The sequence below is a fragment of the Aspergillus novofumigatus genome (genome assembly GCF_002847465.1).
Source record: "Aspergillus novofumigatus IBT 16806 chromosome Unknown P174scaffold_8, whole genome shotgun sequence".
Classification (NCBI taxonomy): domain Eukaryota; kingdom Fungi; phylum Ascomycota; class Eurotiomycetes; order Eurotiales; family Aspergillaceae; genus Aspergillus; species Aspergillus novofumigatus.
In genome coordinates, this window is record NW_020194281.1 from 1,422,625 (window position 1) to 1,448,123 (window position 25,499).

Genomic DNA, 25,499 nt, shown 5'->3' on the forward strand with positions numbered 1-25,499 from the left:
CTCTTTAGCTGAGCAAAAGTACCTTACTCCAAATGAGATATTACAGGAACCGATTCTGTTCGACTATCAAAAATGTATTATACATTCCTTCATCACTGATCATCAAAGCTAGGGAACACTTGGACCGACTAATTGCGGATACACTCGCACACAGAATAGCAATTCATCAAGGGAGAGACAAGACACTGATATCAGTGTATGTTCTCAGAAACCCAGTCCGCCTTTCATGCTCTCACTAGAGCGCTTCGTCATAAGAATTTGCACTTCTGTGCAATCGTTGCTGAACCCAGGGGTCATTTGTTTCACGAGGTATTTAAGCTTTAAGCTCCGTCCTCCTCGCTGATCCGAATAGCTCCTTCGTTTCCGATGCCATTAGACCAGAATCCGTCAACGTAGAGAGATCTAAGAAGAATTAGATCTACATTCGTCAGGTATGAGCGTCGTACGAGACATCTACTTACATTCCCTGGGAACTGTCTTGTGCGAGGATCAACCAGTACCCAAGTAAGCCCTGAGTGAAAATGTCATAGATGGCGAAGACAACGGTCTCGGTATCGACATTCATCCTCAAAGCCAGGCCGCCTGCCGCGAGAGCACTAAATATGTCAGCTACTCCATTTCACGTTGTCTGAAAGTGTGATCGATCACATACACTGGGTACAGCACTTTGACAATCAAAGTCACACCAGACAAAGACGCAAAGAACCGTCTAGTCTGTGCATCCTTGTTATTGGCTGCCTTGCCTCCATTGATGGCAATATGGTAAACCGTCGTCAGGTATCCCAGAGCACTGACGGTGAACCAGACCCATCTGCGCGATGTGTGGCCCACAAAGGTGCCAAGCAGTCCGGAGCCCAGCATAACATAATCAGCAGCAATGGCGACGAGCAAATGCGCGCCAGGAAGGCCCGATACCAACGCCAGGTTGATGAGGCTGAGTGGCTCGGTCACGAACCAGTTGAGGTAGCGTAGCCACAATACCTGGCGGAAGTAATCCTGCGTGGTATCTGGAACATGCTTGTGGGTATGCTTGAGAGAGTCGTGTTTCCAGGCCATGCCGCTTCCCGTTGCGAGGGCAAGGTAGACGAGGAATGAGACAGTGGTCATGATGGAGACCAGTGTGTGGAAGACGCGCTTCGACTGCGATGTGTGAGTCTCAATCCACGATTACGACAGTTTCAGTACATACCAATGGTACCCGAGCACTAAGCGTGTAGAAGACCAGTGACGAGAGTCCCATGAGAACCGTAACCACCCTGAGCCTATTAGCCATGCTTTTGGTGAAATCCGTCAAATAGTTGCGTACCATAATGTCCGCTTGCCAGTCGTTCCGAGTTCCTGGAAGATGGGAGTATCCCCGGGAATAACGGTAGGTACTGGACCTACCGACGAGGTCGAAGTAGGCAAGGGAAACGGGCGCTTCGTATGAGACAACATCGAGTCGAACATCTTGAATAGTGCAAATTCGCGGTGTTCGTTAGTGTCAAGAATTATGGCAGTTCCGCTCTTTATAGCTCCAGGGAAGAATGATCAATAGCTGATCTGATCGGGCACTGGATAACCAAGTTCGATGATCGACACGTCAAAACGAGATCCATCCCCGCTAACATCGATTTAAAAGAGGAGCTTTCGTGGCACAATTGTCGTCATTTCGCCTGGGCTCGTACTCTGTTGGAATTGATTTGCGGGCTACGAGGAGCAGTCGTCATGCTGACCTCGATGGTGGCGTCATCAAAACTGGGAAGTTATTTCGACCTGTGCAGCAAAGTATTTCACAACCAATAACACTCCTTAGCACCTATACTCGCCAAGGTTCTAGAGCGGATGCAGGCCGCAAGCAGCTGGATGTTGGATAAATATGAGGTTCTGGTCATATGGTCATAAGATGGTTGATTACCTGAGCTACAACTGCCTGAGGTCTTTGCCACGGCGAAGTGGGCGGCATCATACCACTGCTGCCTTACCTCCTCTCAAGGACACCCTTGCGTTCTGTAACTAAAAACATCAAGATCCCATTTACATAACTCTCGTAGGCTAGGTATCATTTCAATCCCTGACGTGATGCGGGGTCCACATCCGTTGTAATACTACCTAAATTTGGAACCAGAAATGGAGGGAGGTTACTGAACATAATCAAGCTCCGGAAACCATAGTACATGGCTACCTAGACTCGGCTAAGAGCCGAATAGACGAATAAGAATCAGACGCAAGGGTCAGAAAAGAAATTAGGCAGTGCCATTAGTAACAGTCTCGCCAGAAGTTGACGCATCAAGGTCTCGCACAACATCCTCGCAACGATTGCACAGTGTGCCATCAGCCTGAGGCTCTGGGACAACATAACGCCAGCAACGAGGACACTTATCCGCTTGCGGCGTGTAGATGTACACAGTTCCCTTTCCTCCGCTGGGAAGTTCATACGCGTCGCTGTACTGCCACTCTGCGTCAAGAATGGAAGCCGGGACAGGCTCTCCGTGCGCACCGAGCGTAACTGAAGAGACAACGAACATATCATTGAGCTCCGACAGGTTGCGTTTCAAGGCGGATCCGGTCGAATTGCCCTCAGGTAATACGATATGGACGAAGGACTGAAGAGAAGAGCCTAGTTGCTTCTTGCCTCTCGCTTGCTCCTGTAGAGCTTTGATGACCGAACTGACCCCTGCGATATCCTGATAATCTGCCTCAAGAGACTGGTTCAACCACTCGACAGGAGGTGTCGAGGCTACACGCTTCAAGGGATGCCCGCATTGCAGCTTGATGGCTTCTGGGGTATGTTCCCAGGTCTCTTCCACAAGCAAGGGCGTGATAGGAGCCAGTATTTCCTGAAGGTAGTTATAGATGTGGAACAAGGTCGTCTGAGCGGCGCGTCTGCTGGTGCTGCTCTCACCATAGGTATAGAGACGGTCCTTGATCGTCTCCATGTAGAAGGCCGAAAATTGAAGATTGGCCCACCGGTTCATTGCGTTCACAGCCTTGTAGAACTCGAAATTCTCGCATGCTTTTTGACAGGCGAGGACCATCTCGGACAGGTGCAAAAGCGCCATGCGGTCCACCTGCTGCAACTGGCTGTATTGAAGTTGGTCCTGTGGCCGGAAATCTGACAGAGCACCCAGAAGGAGCTTGAAAGTCACACGGAATTTGTGTAGGCTGGTGTTGACGGTCTGAAGCACTTGTTTTCCAATCACAACGTCCCGTGTATAGTCACTGCTTGCAACCCACATTCGAAGTGCATCAGGTCCCAGAGCATCATACACTGGCTCTTTATTTTCTTGTTGCTTCCCTTTGCCTTTTCTCGGCTTAAGAGGGGGCAAAAGAGTTCCGTCCATGATCGACTGTGGGTGAATCACATTCCCAATGGACTTACTCATCTTGCGTCCTTCCTCGTCGAGAGTAAATCCATGAGTGACGAGATTCTTGAATGGTGCTCGAGGAGTAGCAGTCTGCCCTGGGGCAAGCTGATGGGAAATGTATGTGAGAAGCCCGGACTGGAACCAGCCGCGGTGCTGGTCGGTGCCTTCCAGGTAAACATCCGCAGGGTATCCATCGCGTGGAGGCGTGTCGATCTCTGTCCAACTTGTACCGCTATCGAACCACACATCCATGGTATCAGTGCCGCGCCTGTAGCCGGGTCCAGACTCTTCTCGCAGTGTCGGCGGAATCCACGCAGGGTCATTCATATCGTCAGTCCACCATGCATCTATGCCTCGTTCCTCGATCACAGACATGATGTGCGAGACGCTGTCCCGGGTGAGCACAGCATCGCCTGTGGCCCGATTATAAAGGGCGGGAATTGGGACACCCCAGGCACGTTGGCGTGAAATGCACCATTCGCTACGGTTCTTGACAAAGTTCTCCAGTCGTTGCTTTCCGGAACTAGGGACGAATCTGACATCATCCAAGGCTTTTACAGCGCTGTTACGGATATCTGCCACATCCGCAAACCATTGTTCAGTTGCTCGGATGATGATCGGCAGCTTGGACCTCCAATCGTAAGGATACTTATGCTCGTACTGATGTTTTGCCAGCAGGTAGCCTTGCGACTCAATGTACTCGAGCACAGCGGCTGTCCCTTCCCCCAGGACACTTTTTCCACTCAGCCTTGCTGGGTCACTGGGCATGGCCTTGTCGGTGAATTTACCATGGTCATCAACAGGAGCAAAGGCAGGGATGCCACGAGGAACGCAAGCTTCATAGTCGTCCATACCATGACCAGGGGCACAATGCACAAGTCCTGATCCAGAATCGGCAGTGACAAAATCCCCAGCTATGATCGGCTGCGGTTCCGCGTCGGTTGACTTGAAAAGCGGTCGATACTTTGTCTGCTCTGCTAGCTCTGACCCACGAATAGATGGGATGATAACAGTCAGATCCTCCTTCAACATATGTTCCAGGTATTCAAACCGCGATTGAGCGACAATAAGCTGCCCGTGAGTATCCGACTGAACGATCATATAATCCAAGGATTCGTGAACAGCGATCACAGCGTTGGCGGGCAGGGTCCAAGGCGTCGTAGTCCAAATAACGGCACTGAGGTCCTTAAGCTGTATCAAAGGGTCCTGAGCCAATTGTGGCGGGACTGAGACCAGAGGAAATTTGACTAGGGCCGCGGTGGAAACATGATCATCTTTGTATTCCAATTCGGCTTCTGCAAGCGCTGTCCCGGTAGACGGAGACCAGTAGACAGGTTTGAACCTTCGATAGATCAATCCCTTATCCACCATCTCACGAAAAACACCAAGTTGTCTCTTCTCGAATTCCTTATCCATAGTTTTCCAATGGCCGTCCCAGTCGGCCATCACGCCGAAGCTTCGAAAGCCTTTCATCTGCTCTTTGACTGTCCGCCCTGCCAGCTTACGTGCAGCTTTTCGGATAGCAGCAGCACCGATAGATCCCCCGGTGTTTCCAAGCTCTTTCTGAAGCTCAAGCGCCTTGAGCTCGATGGGTAATCCATGGCAATCCCATCCTGGCACATACCGAACGCGCTTCCCTTTAGCCAGCTGCACTCGGCAAATTATATCTTTCAATATCTTGTTAAGCGCGTGTCCGACGTGAAGGTCGCCATTTGCGTATGGTGGTCCATCATGCAATACAAATGGTCGGTCAGCGGGCCTTTCACGGCGCTGCCAGGCGTAGAGCTCGTCGGTGCATCGCTGTAGGTACTTTGTCTGGTCGGCCGGCGTCACGCGTGCGGGGAAGGTTGACTTGGGGAGTTTCAGCGTCGACGACCAGGACCGAGTGAGCGACCGCGGCAATTCCGGCATACTACCGCTGAAGCATATCCCGCCTCGGAGGTGAGGTTGAAGTTGGTCGCGTTGAAGATCTGGGTTGGAGTTATGAGCGGAGACAGATGAAAAATAATTATGGGGATCCATCCCCGACAGATCGGGGCCCATCGGAGGTAACACTAGAGCTTTAGTGCCTGGACCTCCAAAGTTGATATATATACCCTACTATGTCGACCCTTTGCAGATTTACCAAAATGACGAATATTTTTGGGGAAAAGACCATTAACTTCAATTATAAAAGGTAATCCCATTGAAAAAATAATTAAGGTATCATCTAATTGGCAACATCGTGACTCGTATGTCGTGACTCATGAAGTGATGTCGGACTTGATAGGCAAATTCCAGACTGAAGTCTATACCATCCCAAGCAGCAATCAATATACGGTCAAGCAGCTCACAGCCCCATTCTTCATCACTTCAAATAGTAACCCGGGAAAGCCGAATAATTCTGTGTTACCCAAGCCCCCATCGTGACTATCATGACCGTTCCGTTGTCCTCTGGTAGTAGTTTCCTCCCAACCACCGAGGAACTCGACACTACTCTCAGGACTGTCCCCCCAGCCGCGATTCAGCACCATGGGCCGTTGTAGAGCCCGCTCCTCTGCAGTGCTTGCATAAGATCCTTTCCAGACCTCCCTCAACTTCTCAGAAATTGCGTCGTACGGGGTCTCGGACGTCACGACATCACCTGCCGGATCGAGACTGATCGTCCAACGACTGCGTCGATGACGGTTAAAGGGATATGAGCCTGGAATATTTCCGTGCAGTATGATCTTAGTGACGACGAGTTGGGAAGAAGGTGGTGGAGGCGATGCGTCGGACAAATCAGATCCCGGAAACGCAGGGCCGACGACAGTGGGATACGAGATAAAGGCATCGAAACCGTGATGGAAATAATTGAAGAAGCATTCGGTAGGGAGCGATGAAGGGTCAATATTATTGACCGGGGAGATCTCCTCATCTGAGTCATCAGTGACGCTGTTGATCGAAGATTGATCTGTGTCAGTGACATCGATCCCCCTACCTGGGGAAGGGCTCATGTGCAGTGCATCTGCTGCACTATTATTACCGGCTGCCCGGTGAATCGATATTCTCCGGTCATTCTTCCGATAGATAGCATCAGGTGGTCCAAACTCAGCAATAAGATCCTGTGGAGTCGTCTCTGACAGCGTGATACTAGTAGGAGGACTAGACCTGCGGATTACCTCCATCTTGCCGGCGCCGAAGATGATGAACTCTTCAATCTCATCCGAGAGGAGATCACGGTTCTTGCCACTTAGCGCTGGAGAGCGAGGATATTGCGGCTGCTGCGAGAATAGCTTATCCCTAGCCTCCGGCCATGAGACGCCCTGGAATATAGCCATGGATGTCGCTGGTAAAGCTGCCGATGAAGAAAGCAGTGCTACAAAATCACATTGCTCTGACCATGCCGAGTTCTGTAGAGGGAACGAAAACGCAACCCCTGGATACGAGAGCACATATGTCCCATATGGTGAATGGCCATCACCTGGAGGTGTATATTCGCCCGGGTAGGAGGGCCCGAAGAGGCGATTGTAGATATGACGAAAACTGGGACCTTGTTGCGAAACGGCTTGTTCTTGTGGTTTCACGCCCTTCATTACTTCTTGGTTTTTGTAAACCAAAGTGATTTTCGAGAAGTCTAGCACCTCAATAAGCCGTAGCCTTTGATCGGGTCCATCAAAACGCAGGCGAAGGCCATTTGAAGGTAGCTGTAGGATGACTGGCTTCCGCAGGGGATCGGATGAGGAGTAGGCAAGATCGACTGCGGGGTAGAGGTGTGGATGTGATTTTACACGAGTTAAAACATTGTGGAGGGAAGCACCAAGCGCTATTCAAGATTAGCTCTATAGAGAAAGAGAGTAACAGAGGAGAACATGCTGATGAAGCCCAGTCCCTTCCCAGGTGATATCTGGGCCTGCGTGGGAGCTCTCGGGGCGGTCATGGTGATCAGGGACCGATTCTCATCATGAGGTATACATATGAGTGAAGCCGCTTGCACGCGTACAGAGCGTCTCTCCACAGATAGACAACGTAAGGTAAATCACCAAATAATACTTGAGATGTCGGTTCAGATGTGATTGAGATGACAGGATACGATGATGATGAGTAGATAGGTTACAGATTTGTATGTAGATGGACAGGCTGAGACCACATCGGATCATGTGAGAGGGGCGGATGACCCCCTGGAGCACAGACCATTTATCGCCGCGTGCGCAACATGCGGGTTTGTTTACATTTTCCTTTTCCAGTCTCCGTCGAGCCACAACAAACGTTGGCCTAATTACTTTGATCTCTATAGAGACAGACAACTTGCCGGCATCCAGCAACCAACCAAAAAATTTTCTTGCTAGATTGCTAGCCTACTCATCTCCGATAGCTATTGTTTTCTTGTTTTGATCTATCGGAATAATTTGCTCGTTGACCTTTCACCATGGCCGGCCCCCAACGGCCTGCCTCCGGCCTGCCCACCAGGAGGACGGGTACGCGACAAGCAACACGGCGCCCGACCTCGTCAGCGACTGAGAGAAGAACATCATCGGCGATACCGGCGAAAGCTTCTGCCCCGAACGCCTCTCGTCTGAAGTCACCGAGCGACACGGCCAGCATCTCTGCGATAAGGAATCAGAGAGATTATGAGCGCGAGATTAACGAGGACACGAGTATTCACGTGGTTGTACGGTGCCGTGGGCGTAATGATCGCGAAATCAAGGAAAACAGCGGCGTGGTAGTATTGACCGAGGGAGCAAAGGGAAAGACTGTGGAGCTGTCAATGGGCCCGAATGCAGTCTCGAATAAAGCTTACACTTTCGACAAAGTCTTCTCGGCTGCGGCTGATCAGGTCACTGTATACGAGGACGTTGTTCTTCCAATTGTGAATGAGGTCAGCTACTTACTGCCAACCTTGTGAAAAATAGCAAGAAGTCGACCAGCTAATGGAAGCAGATGCTCGCGGGTTACAACTGTACTGTCTTCGCATACGGGCAGACAGGAACGGGCAAAACATACACCATGTCGGGTGATATGACAGACACTCTTGGGATACTATCCGACAATGCTGGTGTTATACCACGTGTTTTGTACTCGTTGTTCCACAAGCTCGAGGATACGGAAAGCACGGTAAAATGCTCTTTCATTGAGCTTTACAACGAAGAGTTGCGCGACTTGCTTTCAGCTGAGGAGAACCCAAGGTTGAAGATCTTCGAGAACGAGAAAAAGGGCACCAGCGGCAGCACACTTGTGCAAGGGATGGAAGAAACGTGGATTGACTCGGCATCTGCTGGTATTAAACTACTTCAGCTTGGCAGCCACAAACGCCAAGTCGCTGCCACCAAATGCAACGACCTGAGCTCTCGAAGTCACACGATCTTCACAATTACGGTCTATACCAAAAGGACCACTGAGAACGGTGATGACTACATCAGCTCTGGAAAGCTCAACCTGGTCGACCTGGCTGGTAGTGAGAATATCCAGCGCAGCGGTGCTGAGAATAAGCGAGCTACGGAGGCTGGTTTGATCAACAAATCCCTGCTCACTCTTGGCCGTGTGATCAATGCGCTGGTGGATAAAAGCCCGCACATCCCATACAGGTACGCGACACTTTTTCAAGGTCTCTTTGGAGAAGAGGAAGCTAACTGCAAGCAGAGAATCAAAACTGACGCGGTTATTGCAAGACTCTCTCGGCGGGCGAACAAAAACATGCATAATTGCCACAATCTCGCCCTCCCGTAGCAATCTTGAAGAGACCATATCCACGCTGGACTACGCATTCCGGGCCAAGAACATCCGCAATAAACCTCAGATCAACTATATGGCGAAAAAGACTCTTCTTCGAGAGTTCACACTAGAAATAGAGAAGCTCAAAGGGGAACTTATCGCCACAAGACATAGGAACGGTGTTTACATGACACCCGATGCCTATGAGCAGATGACGATGGAGAGCGAATCCCGAAGAATTGTCAATGAGGAACAAAGAGCCAAGATCGAGTCCATGGAGTCTAGCCTACGGAACAAGGTTAAAGAGCTATTCACGTTGACCAGCAACTTTAACAACCTCAAGAGGGATCATGAGGATACCCGTGCTGCGTTGAACGAGACCAATGATATCCTCGAGAAAACGGAAATTGTTTTGAAGGATACAAGAGCCACTCTCGAAGAGGAAGAAATGTTACGCAAAGCCCATCAGGATACGGAAGCCCAACTGCGCAATATTGGGTCCGATTTAGTATCGACATTGGAAAAGACAGTTGGTGATGTGGAAGGGTTGCATGCGAAACTAGAACGGAAAGCAGACCTCGAGCAAACAAATCGGGAGAAATGGGAGACTTCTGTAGACGAAGTTGCTGACGTGACAAGCATGGTCGACAGTAGGGTCGGGACGTTCTTAGACCGACACTCGAAGCTCGCTGAGCACTTCGTCACGAAGATCAATACTTTTGTCGAGGGCGAATTGACCCAATTCCAGTCAACTGAAGAAGAAGTTCGCAATTTCAACCTCTCTTTCGACAAAGCGCTACGGGAGGCTCAGGCTCAGACTTCCGATTCTCATGATCAGATGAACAACGTCCTCGAAGAGATTAAGATTCTGCGCGAGGAAGTCAAAGGTAGGGTCGGAGAGGGTTTGAATGGTCTGTCAGCGGCGGCAGCCCGTATCTCGAAGGAGGTCATCGGCGAGTTCTCAGAGTTTCATGCCCAGGTGAGCTGGATTCTCGTGTTGCAAGCAAGTGCCATGTGCTAACCGACATAGCTCCACGCATCTTACAGCACTCTCGGGAAAGATTTGAAATCCATGTTTGAGGACATGGTAGCCCACGTCAATAGCCAAAAAGCTGAGATCAATCAGCTTCGCCTACAACTGCAGGAGGCTAATCAGCAGGCGGTGGAGGCGAATCGCAGGGCTTCAGCGCATTTAGCCCAAACCATGGAAGAGGAAAATGCCCACGCTGAAGCGGAACGGGATCACCTCATGTCACAAATCAGGTCATTGATTGACGAATCTCGCCAGAGACAATTCGGTCGTTTGAAGGGCAGAGTTGAGTGTGTGCGGACTGACATCATGTCTTCGGGTGACTCCTTGGAACAAGCAACGGCGCACTACGATCGGCAGGTTGATGAATGGGTATTCAAGTCGGAGCAATTTGCCAAAGATGTCATTGCATCTCGAGATGAATTCAAGACCAAGATGCAGCATGATTGGGAGGTAAGAACCCACCGCTTAATTAGAGATGTGTCAATACTGATTTCGCAGACATTCGATCAACGCAACGCATCCATCCAGAAAGTCACCGAGTCAGTGCACGAGGAGACCGTCCGGATCGTGGATGCCCAGATGAAGGACATGAGTAGACAGATGGGCACATTGGATGATTTCGTCGCCAAGGCACGAGCACAGAATGGCCAGTACTGCGACGCCCACATGACTAGCTTACAGAGCATGGCGTCCAATGCCCAACAATCCTACGCAGCATATGAAGAACACCTAGCCGGTTCTCGTGACCGAACCACCTGTTTGCAGGAGGACGCGAATCAACAAATGGAGAACCTTCGGGAATTGACGCTGCCTCTGTCCGACGAAGTTCAGAAACCCTTGTCGGAGCTTCGCACCAACATTCGAGAACGCCCTCTTCAAGAGTATATTCCAACCGGCATCACTCCTCAAAAGAGGCGTTATGAGTATCCAACCACTCTGCCTCGAACCGAGGCGCACGATGCCTTAGTCAAAAGGATGAGAACCTCCAAGGAGCTTGAGGCCCTGCCATTTAGCAACGCTGAGCCGAGCGCTTCTGTTTCTTCTCTGGACAGTTCTACCGGAACTCCATTAAAAGGCTTCGTCTACCACGATGTTGAGGACGAGGTAGGAGCCCAGCAACCTCCGTCCACTACCGCGACTCCTCTCAACACTGGTCTTAGGGAAGTCGACGCAAACATCGTCGCAAAACAACTAGCGTGTGACACTGATGATGATTCAACCGCCACTCAATCCAAGTCTTCCATAGCAGCAAACGGCCGGGTATCCTTGTCCACCGACAAATCAGCAGTGATTGAGGAAGCTGACGCCCCGCCCGCCAAAAGACACTGCTCCAGCTCTGGTGTGACTGATAACAAGCTTCCTCAGAAGATGCTGACAAAGAAAATGGCCGGGATGATGGAAGGCAGAGAAAATGTTCCTCTGCCAGGATCGCGCGGACGAAGGCTCAGAAACCAACAACCCTCCGACTGAAACTTTCATTTTGTATGCGCATCCGATGCAGATAGTTGTTACCCTGTCATTCTTGCTCTGATACCCCTGGTTGCATGAGTCGTGACGGCGTTTCCGGTGTGATTTCTACTTTTCGGTCTCTGATGGAATATTCGATCTATAGTTTGTGTACAGAACCTTGGCTACCCGTGCATTGTCTGTTTTTTGTACTTCGTCGATTTCTCGGACTTTGGTCGCTATATTGTTTTGCAACCCAACAATTGCGTGGATTCCATCGCGTTTAAAATCGATTTCAATACATACCCAGCTTTTCCAGGTCCTGACCTTCGTGAAACGGTGCTTGATTGGTGCTACCTCGATCACAAACGTAAGTTATTCTAGGTGGGATGTAATGACCACATATCAGGGACTTGACCATGATAAAAACACACCTGAGGTATTTGTGTCAAACGAGGTCGATCACAACGATACAATAAACTCATCTAACAGGAGAGCTGATATACGGAGCCGTCGCACTGTTTCTTAATTATATTAAACCGTTCTGCGACGTCAGATACTGCTGGTGTCGCCTGTCTCATCCTTGGTATTGCTATGGCCATCCATCTGTTCACGAGGGTGTTTATCCAAAACAGCATTGGCATCTACACCCCCCAGCACTTCTTCTCCTTCAAACAGAGCATCCTGGGTAGGCTGAACCTGCTCTCCAGCCTCGATGACCTGCCTGAGCTCGCCTAGGCGTTTCCCAAACTGCTCCATCATATCTTCCAGTCGTTGACTTCCCCTTTCCTTGTCTCTATCCTTTCCAACCATCGTCACAGGCAGACCAGAGGTACCGCGGATCTTGAGCATCAAGCCACCGATTGACGGTTGCTCGCCTGAAGCATTATTCTCGAAAGTCGGTGCTGGTACGACTTGCGTGCTGAGCACTTGCCATGCTGGTGTCAGGCTATGTGCGGACACAACGTTGAACTGAGGCTGGGCCGGGAGGAACCCATGTGGCCCAGATGGCGACTGCTGGTGCAGGAGTGTTCCCTGAGCGACCGGCGAAGTGGATATGGACCTCATACCGGCCGTGCCGGCAGCGCGAGCCGCATCCGAGCTCAATTGTTTCGCATAGTCAGGATTAGCGAGCTCCATGTCGAGGATTATGTAGTTGTCGCGAACGCCGGGGATCGGAGGGGGCAGGAGGGGCTCCTTCTTTGGGGCTGGGGGTTCATCGTCCTCCGGGAGCGCAGTTTCGTTCCGCACGGCGTCCTGCTGCTGCGTCGGTGGTTGATTGTTGGCTGACTTTGCTTTCCCTTTTGAAGAATCGGGAGAGATATCTTGCTCCGTTTCCAGGGCGCGTAGAGCTGCTTCCGTTACGATGTCTGTGTCGTCGTCGGAGAAGATGTAGTGGACTGCTGGGTGGTGGTATTCGGAGGTGTTTGCATCCTCTATGAGCGTGAAGAAGGGCTGAAATGATGGGTGCCAAACGGAACTTGTTTCATGATGGTCATCATCCCCGGGTTGTAGAGATGAGATATCGCCAGCTACATCGTAGGTTGTTTGCTGCTCCGGGGAGTGGCTGACTCGTTGCGCGGTAGGAGGTCGATCAAGGCTCTGTGGTCGTGATAGTGTTTTGGGACCGGAGAATCCTCGGGAGGCGTGTTGAGGAGAGGATGAGTATTGGGTGGGGGATGTGGTTTGTGTTGGCAAAGACATCTCCAGCGGCGCAGCTACATCCTTGAGTTCGGGATGATATTGGAGTGGTTTGATTTGGCCTGGTCAACGAGAATCTGTCTCAAGCTACGGAATGGCTCATCATCATCACATGGTTGGGGGCGCCGACTCCTTATCGATAAGTCAGGTGACTTGCAAGGCACAGCCGTTGAAAAAGCGTCATATGAGTAGAGCAGCTTTCGCAGTCATGAAGAAAGAGACAAAGGAAACAACGAGGGTATCATGTACATCAGAACTCCTAACACTCCGCTTGCCATAGAATCACAAGGCTTAAAAACAGAAAGTCGACAATATCATCATCCTCACTCGTCATTTTGCTTCCACTCAAACTCTGTACAGTCCATTAGCATAACATCAAGAACAGGAGCAGCAGTGTACATACTTTGTCTGCACATTGGGCACAATCCTTTCGAAGACTCCTGTTGAATCCAAGTCATAAGGCAATGCTGTTCAGGAAAGTGATCCAGTTAGCGGCTTCATAGAATGAGGACAAAAAGATCCACAATCGCACCATATGGAAAGAGTGGCCGCATTTTCCGAGTACTGCAGGATGTAGAGTTACAGATCAGCATTATGTCTCGTCGCCAAAACTCGAGTAGGAAGATAACTGACAAAGTGAGCAGTCGTCTCCCGGAAATTTGCAGGTTGGGCATGTTCCGTCAAATTGAACACGGCATATACCACAGACGTCGTCCTCGGGCATATCCCAGCGCCAGGTAGCGACGGCATTCCATTCTTTGATAGTAACTTTCATCTTGACGAGTCTGTCTTCTTTGTTGTACGAACGCTGTGTTTCAACTGGGTAACAAGATACGCAGCTTGCAGGTATCTTAGCGGAGTTGCGACGATAAGCGCGGAGTTGTTTACCTCTTTCACATGGCGGAGAAGCAATGGCCGACTCCGCACGCCTAGATAACTGGATGGAAAAGACTCCCCACCATCCGTACACTTCCCTCTACAGTCTACCCAGTTTGTCGAGGTTTACTGACCTAATTTGATCACGATATTCGTCATTCGGTATGTGAATTGTTTTATCGATTATTCCCACCTGAGAACTCGTCGCGAGTATGGCTTTTGCGACTCTTCGTAGCGTTCCCTCACCGACTCGCTTGATGCGTCCTACCATGGCTATTTCTCAGCATCAGAGTCGCCAGATCTCATTCTCTTCCTACCTCGTGTCACCCAGGGAACTCAATGAAGCTTTGAAGAAGAATCCAACCACGAAGATCTCCACTTCTCCGCGCGTAATCCCTCTATGTGCCGCGTGGTTTATGCCCAATGACCCCCAGGGCCGCAAAGGCATTGATGCTTTTCGAAAGCATCGAATCCCTCAGGCACGATTTTTCGATCTAGACGCGATCAAGGACTCTGAATCTCCCTACCCGCATATGCTTCCTACTGTGGAAACGTTTGCCGAGGCGATGAGCGAGCTTGGCATTCGACGCGACGACGAGGTTGTTGTTTACGATACGGAAGAGCTTGGTATCTTCAGCGCCCCTCGTGTTGGCTGGACCTTACGAGTATTTGGGCATCCCAGGGTTCATGTCCTCAACAACTACAGGCTGTGGGTTCGTGAAGGCTATCCGACAGAGACTGGGGAGCCAGCGCCTGTGGAGAAGACCAGCTACCCACTCCCACAATTCGACTCTAAGCTGGTTATTCCGTACCGGGAGTTGAAGGAGATCGCCAAGGAACACCGAAAGGAAGGGTCAAAGGAGGTTGAGATCCTGGATGCTCGATCTTACGGACGATGGGCGGGTACTGATCCCGAACCGCGCCCGGGGTTGTCTTCGGGACATATCCCTGGCTCCAGGAGCTTGCCTTTCCAGGAACTTCTTGACCCTGAAACAAAGACATATCTTTCTCCTGAAGAGCTGCGCAAGGTCTTTCAGAAACACGAAGTCGATGAAACCAAGTCCATCATCAGCACATGCGGGACCGGCGTGACGGCCAGTATCATTGAAACTGCTTTGAATGTCGCAGAGTATGGAAATCCCAGTCTTCGGAGGGTTTACGACGGGAGCTGGACGTAAGTATCTTTCTCTTTCCTTTGCCTTGTGGTTGTGAGTTCAAACGCTGACACTTCGCGATTAGTGAATGGGCACAGCGTGTCAACGACTCGGAGGGTCTAATTAAGAAGGCGACCTGAGGAGACCCTTTTTTATTGTGGCCATGATACGGTCTTGAAGGATTTGTATGACAGCATTTCTGTTCTCTTGCCTTGAATACATATCGGCTTGCGTTAGAGCGCTAACACACACGAAGAACTTAGAGCTTCACTGCTGTGCGATAGAATGTAATACAGGGAAAAAATAATGTGCATAGTCCTATTTATCTAGAATCTTTAGCATAATGTGTCGGGTAAGGATGGCGGTTTCCTTCTGGGTCACATCATCACCGTCTACAGGGTAACTTAGCGCTCTAGTGCTTAGTCAAAAGTTCTGATCGACTAATTCTCCGCGGCTTCGAGTTGATCCGCCGCTGTAGGATGCAGTTACACTCCCTCTCTTGGGCTCACTAACGTTCACATTCATTATTATTCAAGACCACAAGATGCTGCTGATGAGCTCTACTTGTGAAACAGTGTTCTCTTGTAAGTATAAATTGCACGCATCTTAGCTGTCCTTGCTGGCTGGTTCTACGACATGGATTCAGTTCATTCATGCCCCCCACATTCCCAGTCCTCCGCCTCCGTCCAACTACCCAGACCTCCTTCGGGAGTTCTAGCATCCCGCTAACATCGCACTGCGGCCTAGTCGCGGTCGTCAAAGCTAGCTGTCTAGTGTAGGAGTGCGCTGTCCTGCCTTGATTGTTCGAATTTTTCCATCAAAGCGCCCGGTCGCCCTTCACTCATTGAGAGCCATGTCGGCCGGACGCAAGGTCTTCCATTGTGCCGTGGACGAAACGGCCCTAACCACCAACATCAGCGAAATCAAAAGATGGACCACAAGCGGCGCCATTACCCTCTTCGTCCCTCTTTACAGTAAGTACATTGATTTCCGAGACGCCGTCCTCCGTCCCGCTCGCTCATTAGGTTTTCTGTTGTTTTCCAGCCCTTGAACGCCTGCATGCGTTGAAAAGAGCCGGATCCCAGATCGCCATCAACTCGCGTGAGGCTGTCCGGTTTCTCGATCGAGTCACTTCCGGCAAAGATAATATTCCTGCCGATAGCGTCATTCTCCAAGGCCCGATGGAGCAGTACGAAAATTGGGAAGAGGCGGAGAAGTTCTTCCTACCGGAGTTTGAGGAGGTGCCCGAGACGATTAACGGAGATGATGCGGAGGAGCAGTCGCCCCTGGAGACGCCAGCCGAGAAGATGAAGAGCAGCACCAAGAAAAATGGCGCGGCCCCGGATGATTTGTCGCAGATGCTTCTCAACAAGCTGAACTTCAAGACCGAATCCGACGCCGCGTCGATTCCCTCCGCGGGTACGCACAGTAATCCTGCCTCATCGCCCTCGTCGAGAAGTTCGCACACAAGTCCCGAGGACTCCAATCTGCGCAAGGTTGCAAACGGTGGAGTACAGAATGAGGCCACCTTGAAGAATGAGAGCGGGCATCGGCGCACTGCTTCGGGATCCGTGGTTCCTACAGTCCCTGTGGTGCTTCGTCCGCTTCTCAGTGCCATTCTATGGCGCCTGCACAGTAGTCCCGACGCCACCAATGCAGCGAAGACTTGCATTCTCGTCACAAATGATCGGGTAACGGGATTGTGGGCTCAAAAGTTCGGCATTGCCGTCAAGAACATTCATCAACTGCGGACTTCGATCCAGTATGAAGAACGAGAGTACAAGAACCGTTGCAAGTACGTTGAGAAGACTCAGGTGTCTGAACCGAAATCGCTACTCTCGTACGAGGACGAAAGTGACGAGGATGAGTTGGTGTTCGTACCTCGCGGCCGTGGAAAAGGAGTATCGAGAGGCGGGGGTTCGCGCGCAACCACCAACCGTAAAACCACTGCCCCCAAAGTGGTCGCAGCTCCCGTGGAGAGTACGGTTGAGATCCCCACGCAGCCCATCGATCCCGATTCCTTCAGTCGGTCCTTAGGTCCCACTGCCAAGCAACAGCCTACCGTCGACTTGAGCACTCAGGCTGGGGCCGCTCGTGGCCTTGCTGGCGCATCTCGTGGTCGTCGCGGAGCATCCCGAGGACCTTCTCGTGGTAGCAATCGTGGTCGAGGCAAGCTCTGGGTTCCTTGATGGGAAGGCAAAGGTTCGTCAATCGTCCGACTGGCGAACCGGGCTTCTGCAAGTTTCTCAAAATAGACCTCTACGGTTGTTATTCGAAGCAGAGAAGGGAATTATCTGCATTGGCTGTACTTCCTACTGGTCGGATTTCGAAAGTTGACCGGTGGCCTATGAATGAGACAGACGGGTTCACCCGAGCGTGTGGCATGCATGTACAGGAATGAGGCAGACGATCGCGAATCGAGCACAGCACGGTTCCGATCCGATGGCACCATTCTGCATCGCAACTACGATCGAAAGGTTTTGAAGCATCAGAAATGGTCTCGAGTCTAGCTGCGGGGATCTGATGATTTCCTATGCCGTTGACTTTCTTTTACAGTGCGGACCACGCTGATGTCTTCAATTTGTTTCCGCTTTACAGGTGGTACTCCATGATCCATCATTCTTTCCAACGCCATACGGTCCAAAGATCTAATTCCTCCCCTTCAACACGTCCATGCTGGAAGCACACAGATGGCAGTAGTTGTTGCGTTGCTTGATTTCGTTGGATACAATATGATGCCACTCTTAGAATGGGTTCGGAAGAAGGAGGCGGTATCGAGGGTCAACAAATTGACATGTGTGATGCTTACTTATTTTATTGTCAGAGTGGATGAGCGTATTCCAGCCTTCATTTCTAAATTCAGTGAGGAAAATTAGCATACAAATCAGACTTTTTGATGCGACGTCTTCCGTTTGATATATGCGGGGTGACTGGGGCTGATACTTCGTTGACTTCTGTTGCCCCGCCGACTCACCCTCATAGGTCCCGTGGAACTGGCCTCCGCATCATCACTTGACCTACCATTCATGTCTGTCAACACCATCATCACTTCGGACCTCATCACGTTCTTCTTCATCACTGGTTATTAGCCTAGTCTCTGCTCTTATCCCATTGCAACTGTTCTCTCGGATTCGTAACTGCGTTGTCGTGGAAGTAGTCAGTCGAGTCTCCGCAAGTATATACCTCAGTCCTCCCGTATCACCACTTATCACCACCCCGCTATCGGTATCGCTATCACTACCATGGACAATATCATCATCCCCAACGCTGAAATCGACGAGAGTCCCCTCTCAGCCTCGTCCATGGAACGTCGCAATTCTCTCGAGAAACACCTCCAGAGTCGTCCCGACCCCCAGGATCTGAAAGAAAGACATATCCTGCTCGACACTACCGTGGCGCCGTAAGTGATATCAACTACCACGCCCCGAATCTGAATCCTACATTGCCATGCACAAGTACTAAGACCTACCGGACCGTAGATCCCTCCAGGCTGCCAAAGCAGAACTCGCGCGCCAGCGTACAACAGACAGCCTGAAGAAACACCTCGAGCATCGTCCTGATCGGGATGAGCTCGTTGAACGTGTGTATTCCATTCCTAACGGAAATTGATGGAAGACATGCTCGATTGAAGCGGAGTAGAGCAAGCTGATTGATTTATGATAGGTAACATCCTCCCGCATATCAACGCCGCGCCTGCGCTGCAGGCCAACGCAAAGGAACTCGAGAAGCATATGCTTGCGGATAACCTGGACCAGAAGCTGCAGCGTAGGCCACAGCCCGAGGAGCTTATCTCGCAGGGTATCTTGACGGAAGATGAGGATCCGAGGAGCCCGGCTGTGTAGTGCTGCTGACGGATTACATCTATATTGATGTGGAATTGGGATGGGCAATTGGGCGTTTTTGATGGGTATATGCTTTGAATATGGGGGGAACGGCAATAGCCTCCGTACATGCTTATGCTTATTTTACTTGATGATGCACACGCTTTTATGAGATTGAGAATGTCATGACTGTTGGTAGTACCCTACATGGTAACCCGATGATCTTTTTTAAAGATGTGGTGCATTCCACATCTGTTGTACCGCGCAGCAGTAATCAATAAACCTCCATATCAACCGGCGCCGACAGATCCGGCGTCCACCCGGACGGCCGCTCACTACCACGCACCAAGATCCCATACGCAGCCCGCTCAACCTTCTCCACACTATTCTGCATAACATCCACCTTCTTCCCCATATCTCGGAACATATTATTCGCATGCCGCCGCGGCACACTCAGCAACTCGAACGAGGACCGCATCTCCCTCAAATCAACCACGATGCCCGCCTGCGTGGCCGGCAGCTTCGGCAGATTCTGATTCGCACCAGTGCCAGAAATATCCCGCGCCGCTAGATCGTCGCCCCCGCTATCCGCCTGCCCCTGCGCGCCCGTCCCCGTCGACAGCGACGTAATCGCAAACCGCATCATTTCACCCGTCAGATCGAACAAGCCCAACAGGTAATCTTCCTCCGTGACGAGGATCTCAGCGGGAACGTGCTTGACGACTTCGGCGTGGGAGATGAGGGTTTGGGTCTGTAGGTAGTGGTTGAAGGAGAGGGCTTCGATGAATTCCTGGATGGCGCCGCTGAGTTGGCGCTGGTAGCGCCAGCTGTTGAGGCCGGTAACGTCGGGGATGACGTTCTGGAAGAGGGTGGAGATTTGGTCGAAGCGGGTTTTGGTCTCTTTGGCGATTGGGGCGGGGATAGGGGCTTTTATTGTGCGGATGCTGGGGATGGTTAATGGTTGTTCCATAGTAGTGTCGCGAGAGTATGGGATGCTGGATCGGTAGACTAACCGTTGTAACGAAAAGATTCTGGTAGTTGGAAAACGTCAGCATATGCGAATTGGGCTGTGCATTGAGTGTGTGTGTGTGTGTAAGTGGTATGGAGCAGACAGGGAACTAACATCTTCTTGCTCAGGGCTGTAATATCTCTGCTCGTCTTTATGACTCGTTCTCGGCGGTCGTGGTGCTGATCGAGTTCGTCGCGGAAGGTCTCGAACATGGAGAGAATATGTGTAGAAGGCTGATCGACTGGTGCTGCGGCCATGTTTGTCTGTGTCTTCTCGGTGTTCACAAGATTGCCTTCCCACGATCGCTTGTTACCTGCCATGGAGTGGTGTTGCTGGAGTTGGTGTGTTTCTGGGGTGATTGTACAAATTGTCGCTGGCTGACGGTCATGGTCGTCATTCCTCCGGTAGGCTTAACCATATTGGGGTGATAGCTATCTGATAAGATCTACGTTCAGGACACCCGAATTTTGCTTCGGAGAGTGCTTAGTTTAAGGAATATTCTATTCTATTTTCATGGCTAGATTGGTGTATGAGGTAAATGCACAGTATTCATCGTTAGAGCACTCATTTTGAATGGGCAAGCAATGCCTCGCTTGCGATATGTGTGCCGTGCGGTTGCCCAGAATCCCAATCGCCTTCTACTGTCCAAGGAACTTGTACTTTAGTGGAGCGTCACCAGGCTTCAGGCCCTTGATGGTCACTCTCTGGTCGTCACCAGGCACAATGTCCATCGCACTGTCACTAATTCTAACGCCCTCACGCTCCTCGAAGACCAGGCACTTGACTGGCTTTTGCGTGCTGATGAGCAGCGTCTGCTCATCCTCCGATTCAGAGACCTTCTTGACATCAAGACCCCGACCCGAGAGATCAAGGTACTTGAATGGTTGAGGCCAGTCCACATCCCTTGCCACAAGCTGGCCATCGACCCAGATCCGAGCAGCAAGGACATGAGGTTCAGAGTGGACTTTATGGTCGATTAGTCCGTCCACAATGAGGTTGGTTGTGCCATTGGGCACTATGCTGACGTTCTCGTGCACAATGCGCTCCCGGACTTCAAGGCCAGTGTTGATGGAAAGGAACCTAAGCTCCACCGTGCCTTGAACCTCTTGTTGCCGGCTGCTGGCAACCCAGAGTTCGAACTTGCTCGTCTTGGGTGGCTGTGCGTGGGTCACGCTCCAGTCATGATGTTCTCTACGAACACCAACTGCGATAGGGTTCAGTACTCGTGCAACAGCGTAGAACGCAGGCTTGGGCCGCAGGAAATAGTCCACGATAGCCCAGGAGATTGTAGGCCAACAGTCGTTCAGCTGCCAGAGGAGAGCACCACCACAGTGTCTCTCGTCACCCCATTGGCGGCGCCATCCCCGGTATCCGAACATCATTGTCTCTGCTTGAACGACCTGTGTAAGGTAAATGTGTGTCTGCATTCTGAGTCAGTCATGAAATCACGTATGAGTACGAGGGCTGCAGCATTGCATACCTCCAAGTCTGTTGCCGTCCTCAAGTTTTCAACAAGGTATGTAGCTATTCTGCGCTCATGGCCGTCGGCCTTGTTATGAAAGTCAAGGACATGCGATTGAGGATACCTGTCCGCTTCGTTCTCAACAAAGTAGTCGATAGTTGACATGTGCGGGAATGCTTCCATTCCAAACTCACTGTTGAATCGCCCGCCGAGGGTATCAAAGATCTGGTATTTCTCCTGTGTACCGTGCCAGACTATTGCCAGTATTAGTCAAGGATCAGTGCAAGTGGGACGCAATGAACGTACCGTTCCATTGATGCATGTCACCGACGGTGGGGTCGGACGTGGTCTTCCCATCACCCCAAGGACTACCAGGGTGATAGAAAGTACTGGGAGAGAATTCTTGAACCACCTCTGGGAGGAGTTTCTCATAGATGTAACGGGCAGGGAAATCGGTCTTCAACCAGCTTTCAGGGTCCTTGTCCTCGTAGTTGTAAGTGAGACCTGCCTGCTCCTGAACCTGGTAGTCTTCATTGTTGCCAACCCAAATGACGATGGATGGGTGATGACGCAGCCTACGCACGTTGTACACAGATTCCTTTCGGATGGACTCGAGCAGGTTGGGCCAGGTTGGGTAGTTTCCGCAGCCAAACATAAAGTCTTGCCAAACCAGCACACCGAGTTCGTCGCACGCGTCGTAGAAGCTGTTGTCCTCATAGATGCCGCCACCCCATACTCTGCTAACTGTTAGCTATGCATCCAAGAGGATGATGAGGCTAATAATCACAGCCTACCTGATCATCACTTGACGGCCATGAACCATGAGCTCAATCCATTTGCGGTATCGCTCAGCAGTGATGCTGGGAAGGAGATTATCGGCTGGGATCCAACAGGAACCACCACAGAAGATATCGACGCCATTGACACGGAAGAAGAAGGACTTTCCGTGCTTGTCAGGCTGCTGAATGACCTCGGCGGTTCTGATACCGAACTTCTTGGAAACTTGGTGAAGTTCCTCCTGCTCCTTGTGCAGAGACACAGATACTTCGTAAAGGGTGGCGTCACCGTAGCCATGGGGCCACCAGAGTGAGGGCTCCTTGACATCAAAGGTAACCTTGGCGGTGCCATGCTCCGCAACATCAACCTCCTCCCTGGCGATTTCTTGGCCATTCAAGCTGAGAGTGAAATAAGCCTTGTGTGAAGCAGAGTCCGCAGACTCTACTTCGGCAAAAGCAGTAACCTGAGCGCTCTGATGGTCTGAAGCCAGTTGCACCTCGGTCCAAAGATCTGCCACTCTTGCCGAATAAACCTCAAGTCTCACTTCTCTCCAGACACCAGCAGTCATGAGAACCGGGCCCCAGTCCCAACCCCAATGGTATTGAGCTTTTCTTACACTCAGTCTGGAAGGGTCGCCATTGAAGGAGGCCCAATTGTGCTTGGGATCCTGCTTGCGAAGCTCCTTTGCACGCAAAAAAGCACAGTCGAAGTCGATTTCTAGAACGTGGTCACCCTCGGCTTCCAGCGCCTTGGTGACGTCGACGCGACGAGCAAGGAACATGTTGTCGTTCTCGAGGATGACGTTGCCGTCAAGTTTGACCTTAGCAAATGTGTCCAGGCCGTCGAATGCTAAAACAATGCAAGACCCAGCAGGAGCAGCTGGTTTCTGGAAAACAGTTTTGTAGGTCCATGATTTCTCGTTGACCCATCTTGCCTCGAGCTCGTTGAATCCGATATAAGGATCCTTCAGCCTGTAACCCAGGAAAAGCAATTGTCAGCTCGATCAATTATTGCCGACTGAAAGGTTGCCATACTTGTTATTTGCTTGAAGGTCCTGATGGACGACGGAAGGCACAACAGGGACCGGCATCCACGCCTCTTCCGATGAGTCTTCACTGTCTCTGAAGCTCCATCCCTTAGATAAAGGGAATTGTTGTAATTTCGACATTTTGACAGTTCTGGAGAGGTAACTAGAGCTCTCTCACGGAACCGGAACGGATGCTTGATGTTGTTCAGGAGAATCCGGCCTCGACTGAGAAGGAATGAATGAAATCTTCTGATTCCTCATTCCCCCATCAGCGGGAGAAGCCGCGAATTTAGAGCCACCGCTCCATCTCTACAGTAACATCTCAACGTCTCCATGAGCTCGCAGTATGAGGAGATACACGGAGATCTCTCCGCCCCTCACGTGGCAGGCCGGCCAAATTGGGTAATATCCTACCGGAGGCTTCCCCATTCTAAATTGGGTTAGCCTAAGTCTCGTCCATTGTCCCCAGACTTGATTCTCGCCCCATTTCTCTTCATTGTTCTTAAGGACAAGTTCAGCGTCCTTCTTCCAGTGTTATGAAGCAGCAGTGGGCCTTGGGCCGCATCGGGTCTGCGTTCATCGTATGCGATAAACGACAAAACCCTCCATGCTGCCGTCTCAACTGTCTTCCGCGCTGGACGACGTTCTGGAGTCTAGACACAAGGGGACTTGGTACGGCCCGCATGTCAGAACCAGTCAGACTCGCTAAGAACTCGTCCCCGCAATTTATTCCCTTTTGGGAACGGCAACCCCTCCGTCTAGCTCTCTTTGCACGGCACACACTGCCTTTGGTCGGCTCCAATTGACATACCGACGCTTTGAGATTGCTGAAGGGTGAGCACTGTTTGAGAGGCTATAGGGCTTCGTCATTCGTTCAAAAAATAAGTAACTGATTGGATTGTGCTCCTCCATCCTTTGAATCCGTACCCTCGTGCCTTCAAAGTCCGTATTCTGCCATCAGCCTCAACTGTGTGCCTCAATTTCCGGCCTGGCGGCCCGGTACAATGATAGTTCCTTCTGACCACGGAATTCTTTCCCATCAATTAGGTCACCGGAAGTTGCACTCGGGTCAGGCACAGAGCAGAAGACGCTCCTCAGTCCTTGGGCGCCTGCTACGACCTCTACGAAACATTACTTACTCCATATATCTGTCCTTAAAAGATTTCCCTCAAATAGAGATTGTGATTTGGGCGATTGAGTCTGCTACTGACAATGCTCGCCCCTCATTTAATTTACAGTCCTCTTTTGCCGCTAGCACTAGCAGACCCTTGTCCCAGGATTCCATTCATAGTGGCTTGAGAATCGACATTGGCACGCCGCTAAAGATGGTCCGACGCTCTAAAATACCAATAGTATCAGATTACCAGTAAGCCGACCAACCCCTCTTCATTTGGTTCATCAAATTGATGGAGTTGTTCTCTGTCCCCACGGACATGAGAAAAATCATGGTGTCAGCAGCCAGTCCTTCATCTCAAGACGGTTGATCCTTGTCAAGCCGACAGTCGATGTGCCAACTGTCTACAAGACAAGCGTGTGATCAGAAGTGGAGGAAGGAGCACTGAAATGTCTTCAATGTTTTTGGCATAGGGTTCGGTTTGTCACCCAGGGGTCAGACTCAGACTCAGACTCAGAGTTACCCTTATCCGTTCTTCGTAATCACTGCGGTCGCTAGACCAGAAAGGCTTCCTAAGGCGAGTTTGGCTACTAAGATTGACAAGAAATTGAAACTCTAACAATCCAGATGGCCTGGGGGGTCCTTAATCTAAGAGTCCAGGCAAATATTGTAAATTACAGTATTACTGGCCTCGGATCTTGTTCTCTCAAGCCCTGGTCAGCTCGAAACTACAGATTTGAGTCTTTAGAGCTCTCGGTATTTCACAGTGAGCACTGTCTTTAGTATCAAAGGAAGATTAGGCATCTCGGTATTTGGGTAGCCAACTTAGCCACCAAACTCCAAGGATCTCAAGGGTCACAAGTCTGCAGCCTTCTGGTTCCGGATCTTGGAAGCCACACTTGTTAGTGCACAGTCAGTCACTCAGTCACAGTCTTGAGTTCCTTACAAGGTACTCTCAATCGACATAACCGTCTTGGCTTACCATTGAATTTCTGATTTGTTTCAACGACACCGAATCTGCACGACCTGAGCGCGGTCTGCGATGAGGTCAATGAATCTGCT

General features: G+C 50.8%; 11 protein-coding genes across 11 annotated transcripts; 4 read left to right on the plus strand and 7 right to left on the minus strand.

The window, feature by feature from the left end:
• Positions 1-57: 57 nt before the first annotated feature.
• On the minus strand, positions 58-1,865 carry P174DRAFT_454444 (opsin family protein). Its single transcript, XM_024829240.1, has 5 exons — positions 1,307-1,865; positions 1,190-1,256; positions 653-1,140; positions 462-596; positions 58-402 (listed from the first exon to the last, which is right to left on the minus strand). The coding sequence occupies exons 1-5, from the start codon at positions 1,447-1,449 to the stop codon at positions 321-323; spliced, it is 915 nt and encodes a 304-aa protein (XP_024678982.1). The 5' UTR covers positions 1,450-1,865; the 3' UTR covers positions 58-320.
• A 160-nt stretch (positions 1,866-2,025) lies between these two features.
• Positions 2,026-5,395, minus strand: P174DRAFT_445317 (isoleucine--tRNA ligase ISM1). Its single transcript, XM_024828305.1, has one exon. The coding sequence runs from the start codon at positions 5,256-5,258 to the stop codon at positions 2,226-2,228; it is 3,033 nt and encodes a 1,010-aa protein (XP_024678983.1). The 5' UTR covers positions 5,259-5,395; the 3' UTR covers positions 2,026-2,225.
• A 139-nt stretch (positions 5,396-5,534) lies between these two features.
• On the minus strand, positions 5,535-7,313 carry P174DRAFT_413231 (UPF0183 domain protein). The gene is made up of 2 exons (XM_024824338.1): positions 7,182-7,313; positions 5,535-7,131 (listed from the first exon to the last, which is right to left on the minus strand). Exons 1-2 carry the CDS (start codon positions 7,243-7,245, stop codon positions 5,657-5,659), a joined length of 1,539 nt encoding a protein of 512 aa, XP_024678984.1. The 5' UTR covers positions 7,246-7,313; the 3' UTR covers positions 5,535-5,656.
• A 266-nt stretch (positions 7,314-7,579) lies between these two features.
• Positions 7,580-11,798, plus strand: P174DRAFT_395934 (putative kinesin family protein (BimC)). The gene is made up of 5 exons (XM_024823709.1): positions 7,580-8,184; positions 8,247-8,890; positions 8,946-9,996; positions 10,048-10,500; positions 10,549-11,798. Exons 1-5 carry the CDS (start codon positions 7,735-7,737, stop codon positions 11,518-11,520), a joined length of 3,570 nt encoding a protein of 1,189 aa, XP_024678985.1. The 5' UTR covers positions 7,580-7,734; the 3' UTR covers positions 11,521-11,798.
• A 13-nt stretch (positions 11,799-11,811) lies between these two features.
• Positions 11,812-13,451, minus strand: P174DRAFT_296554 (uncharacterized protein). The gene has a single exon (XM_024821610.1). The coding sequence runs from the start codon at positions 13,198-13,200 to the stop codon at positions 12,049-12,051; it is 1,152 nt and encodes a 383-aa protein (XP_024678986.1). The 5' UTR covers positions 13,201-13,451; the 3' UTR covers positions 11,812-12,048.
• Positions 13,452-13,520: 69 nt separating this feature from the next.
• Positions 13,521-13,972, minus strand: P174DRAFT_377560 (anaphase promoting complex subunit 11; the record flags this gene model as incomplete). Its single annotated transcript, XM_024822758.1, has 3 exons — positions 13,521-13,664; positions 13,730-13,761; positions 13,831-13,972. The coding sequence occupies 3 exons, from the start codon at positions 13,970-13,972 to the stop codon at positions 13,521-13,523; spliced, it is 318 nt and encodes a 105-aa protein (XP_024678987.1).
• Positions 13,973-14,165: 193 nt separating this feature from the next.
• P174DRAFT_395943 (sulfurtransferase) lies at positions 14,166-15,591 on the plus strand. Its single transcript, XM_024823710.1, has 2 exons — positions 14,166-15,247; positions 15,313-15,591. The coding sequence occupies exons 1-2, from the start codon at positions 14,286-14,288 to the stop codon at positions 15,365-15,367; spliced, it is 1,017 nt and encodes a 338-aa protein (XP_024678988.1). The 5' UTR covers positions 14,166-14,285; the 3' UTR covers positions 15,368-15,591.
• A 489-nt stretch (positions 15,592-16,080) lies between these two features.
• On the plus strand, positions 16,081-17,416 carry P174DRAFT_377434 (uncharacterized protein; the record flags this gene model as incomplete). The annotated part of the gene is made up of 2 exons (XM_024822747.1): positions 16,081-16,201; positions 16,272-17,416. 2 exons carry the CDS (start codon positions 16,081-16,083, stop codon positions 17,414-17,416), a joined length of 1,266 nt encoding a protein of 421 aa, XP_024678989.1.
• An 889-nt stretch (positions 17,417-18,305) lies between these two features.
• Positions 18,306-19,254, plus strand: P174DRAFT_445324 (RPEL repeat-containing protein). Its single transcript, XM_024828306.1, has 3 exons — positions 18,306-18,627; positions 18,707-18,807; positions 18,891-19,254. Exons 1-3 carry the CDS (start codon positions 18,470-18,472, stop codon positions 19,067-19,069), a joined length of 438 nt encoding a protein of 145 aa, XP_024678990.1. The 5' UTR covers positions 18,306-18,469; the 3' UTR covers positions 19,070-19,254.
• P174DRAFT_395949 (translin family protein) lies at positions 19,225-20,406 on the minus strand. Its single transcript, XM_024823711.1, has 2 exons — positions 20,172-20,406; positions 19,225-20,079 (listed from the first exon to the last, which is right to left on the minus strand). The coding sequence occupies exons 1-2, from the start codon at positions 20,375-20,377 to the stop codon at positions 19,323-19,325; spliced, it is 963 nt and encodes a 320-aa protein (XP_024678991.1). The 5' UTR covers positions 20,378-20,406; the 3' UTR covers positions 19,225-19,322.
• Positions 20,407-20,586: 180 nt separating this feature from the next.
• Positions 20,587-23,549, minus strand: P174DRAFT_413253 (glycoside hydrolase family 2 protein). Its single transcript, XM_024824339.1, has 5 exons — positions 23,331-23,549; positions 22,314-23,267; positions 21,826-22,256; positions 21,538-21,773; positions 20,587-21,478 (listed from the first exon to the last, which is right to left on the minus strand). Exons 1-5 carry the CDS (start codon positions 23,462-23,464, stop codon positions 20,696-20,698), a joined length of 2,538 nt encoding a protein of 845 aa, XP_024678992.1. The 5' UTR covers positions 23,465-23,549; the 3' UTR covers positions 20,587-20,695.
• Between the last annotated feature and the right edge of the window lie 1,950 nt (positions 23,550-25,499).

Coding starts and splice junctions, on each gene's coding strand:
- P174DRAFT_454444 (XM_024829240.1), bottom strand. CDS start 1,449: ATGTTCGACTCGATGTTGTCTCATACGAAGCGCCCGTTTCCCTTGCCT. Junction 1,141..1,189: donor TTAGTGCTCGGGTACCATTG/GTATGTACTGAA, acceptor CACACATCGCAG/TCGAAGCGCGTCTTCCACAC. Junction 597..652: donor GTCAAAGTGCTGTACCCAGT/GTATGTGATCGA, acceptor TGACATATTTAG/TGCTCTCGCGGCAGGCGGCC.
- P174DRAFT_445317 (XM_024828305.1), bottom strand. CDS start 5,258: ATGCCGGAATTGCCGCGGTCGCTCACTCGGTCCTGGTCGTCGACGCTG.
- P174DRAFT_413231 (XM_024824338.1), bottom strand. CDS start 7,245: ATGACCGCCCCGAGAGCTCCCACGCAGGCCCAGATATCACCTGGGAAG. Junction 7,132..7,181: donor GAAGGGACTGGGCTTCATCA/GCATGTTCTCCT, acceptor AATCTTGAATAG/CGCTTGGTGCTTCCCTCCAC.
- P174DRAFT_395934 (XM_024823709.1), top strand. CDS start 7,735: ATGGCCGGCCCCCAACGGCCTGCCTCCGGCCTGCCCACCAGGAGGACG. Junction 8,185..8,246: donor TTCTTCCAATTGTGAATGAG/GTCAGCTACTTA, acceptor TAATGGAAGCAG/ATGCTCGCGGGTTACAACTG. Junction 9,997..10,047: donor TCTCAGAGTTTCATGCCCAG/GTGAGCTGGATT, acceptor TAACCGACATAG/CTCCACGCATCTTACAGCAC.
- P174DRAFT_296554 (XM_024821610.1), bottom strand. CDS start 13,200: ATGTCTTTGCCAACACAAACCACATCCCCCACCCAATACTCATCCTCT.
- P174DRAFT_395943 (XM_024823710.1), top strand. CDS start 14,286: ATGGCTTTTGCGACTCTTCGTAGCGTTCCCTCACCGACTCGCTTGATG. Junction 15,248..15,312: donor GTTTACGACGGGAGCTGGAC/GTAAGTATCTTT, acceptor CTTCGCGATTAG/TGAATGGGCACAGCGTGTCA.
- P174DRAFT_445324 (XM_024828306.1), top strand. CDS start 18,470: ATGGACAATATCATCATCCCCAACGCTGAAATCGACGAGAGTCCCCTC. Junction 18,628..18,706: donor CTCGACACTACCGTGGCGCC/GTAAGTGATATC, acceptor ACCGGACCGTAG/ATCCCTCCAGGCTGCCAAAG. Junction 18,808..18,890: donor TCGGGATGAGCTCGTTGAAC/GTGTGTATTCCA, acceptor GATTTATGATAG/GTAACATCCTCCCGCATATC.
- P174DRAFT_395949 (XM_024823711.1), bottom strand. CDS start 20,377: ATGGCAGGTAACAAGCGATCGTGGGAAGGCAATCTTGTGAACACCGAG. Junction 20,080..20,171: donor ACAGCCCTGAGCAAGAAGAT/GTTAGTTCCCTG, acceptor TCCAACTACCAG/AATCTTTTCGTTACAACGGT.
- P174DRAFT_413253 (XM_024824339.1), bottom strand. CDS start 23,464: ATGTCGAAATTACAACAATTCCCTTTATCTAAGGGATGGAGCTTCAGA. Junction 23,268..23,330: donor GACCTTCAAGCAAATAACAA/GTATGGCAACCT, acceptor CCTGGGTTACAG/GCTGAAGGATCCTTATATCG. Junction 22,257..22,313: donor GGCCGTCAAGTGATGATCAG/GTAGGCTGTGAT, acceptor AACAGTTAGCAG/AGTATGGGGTGGCGGCATCT.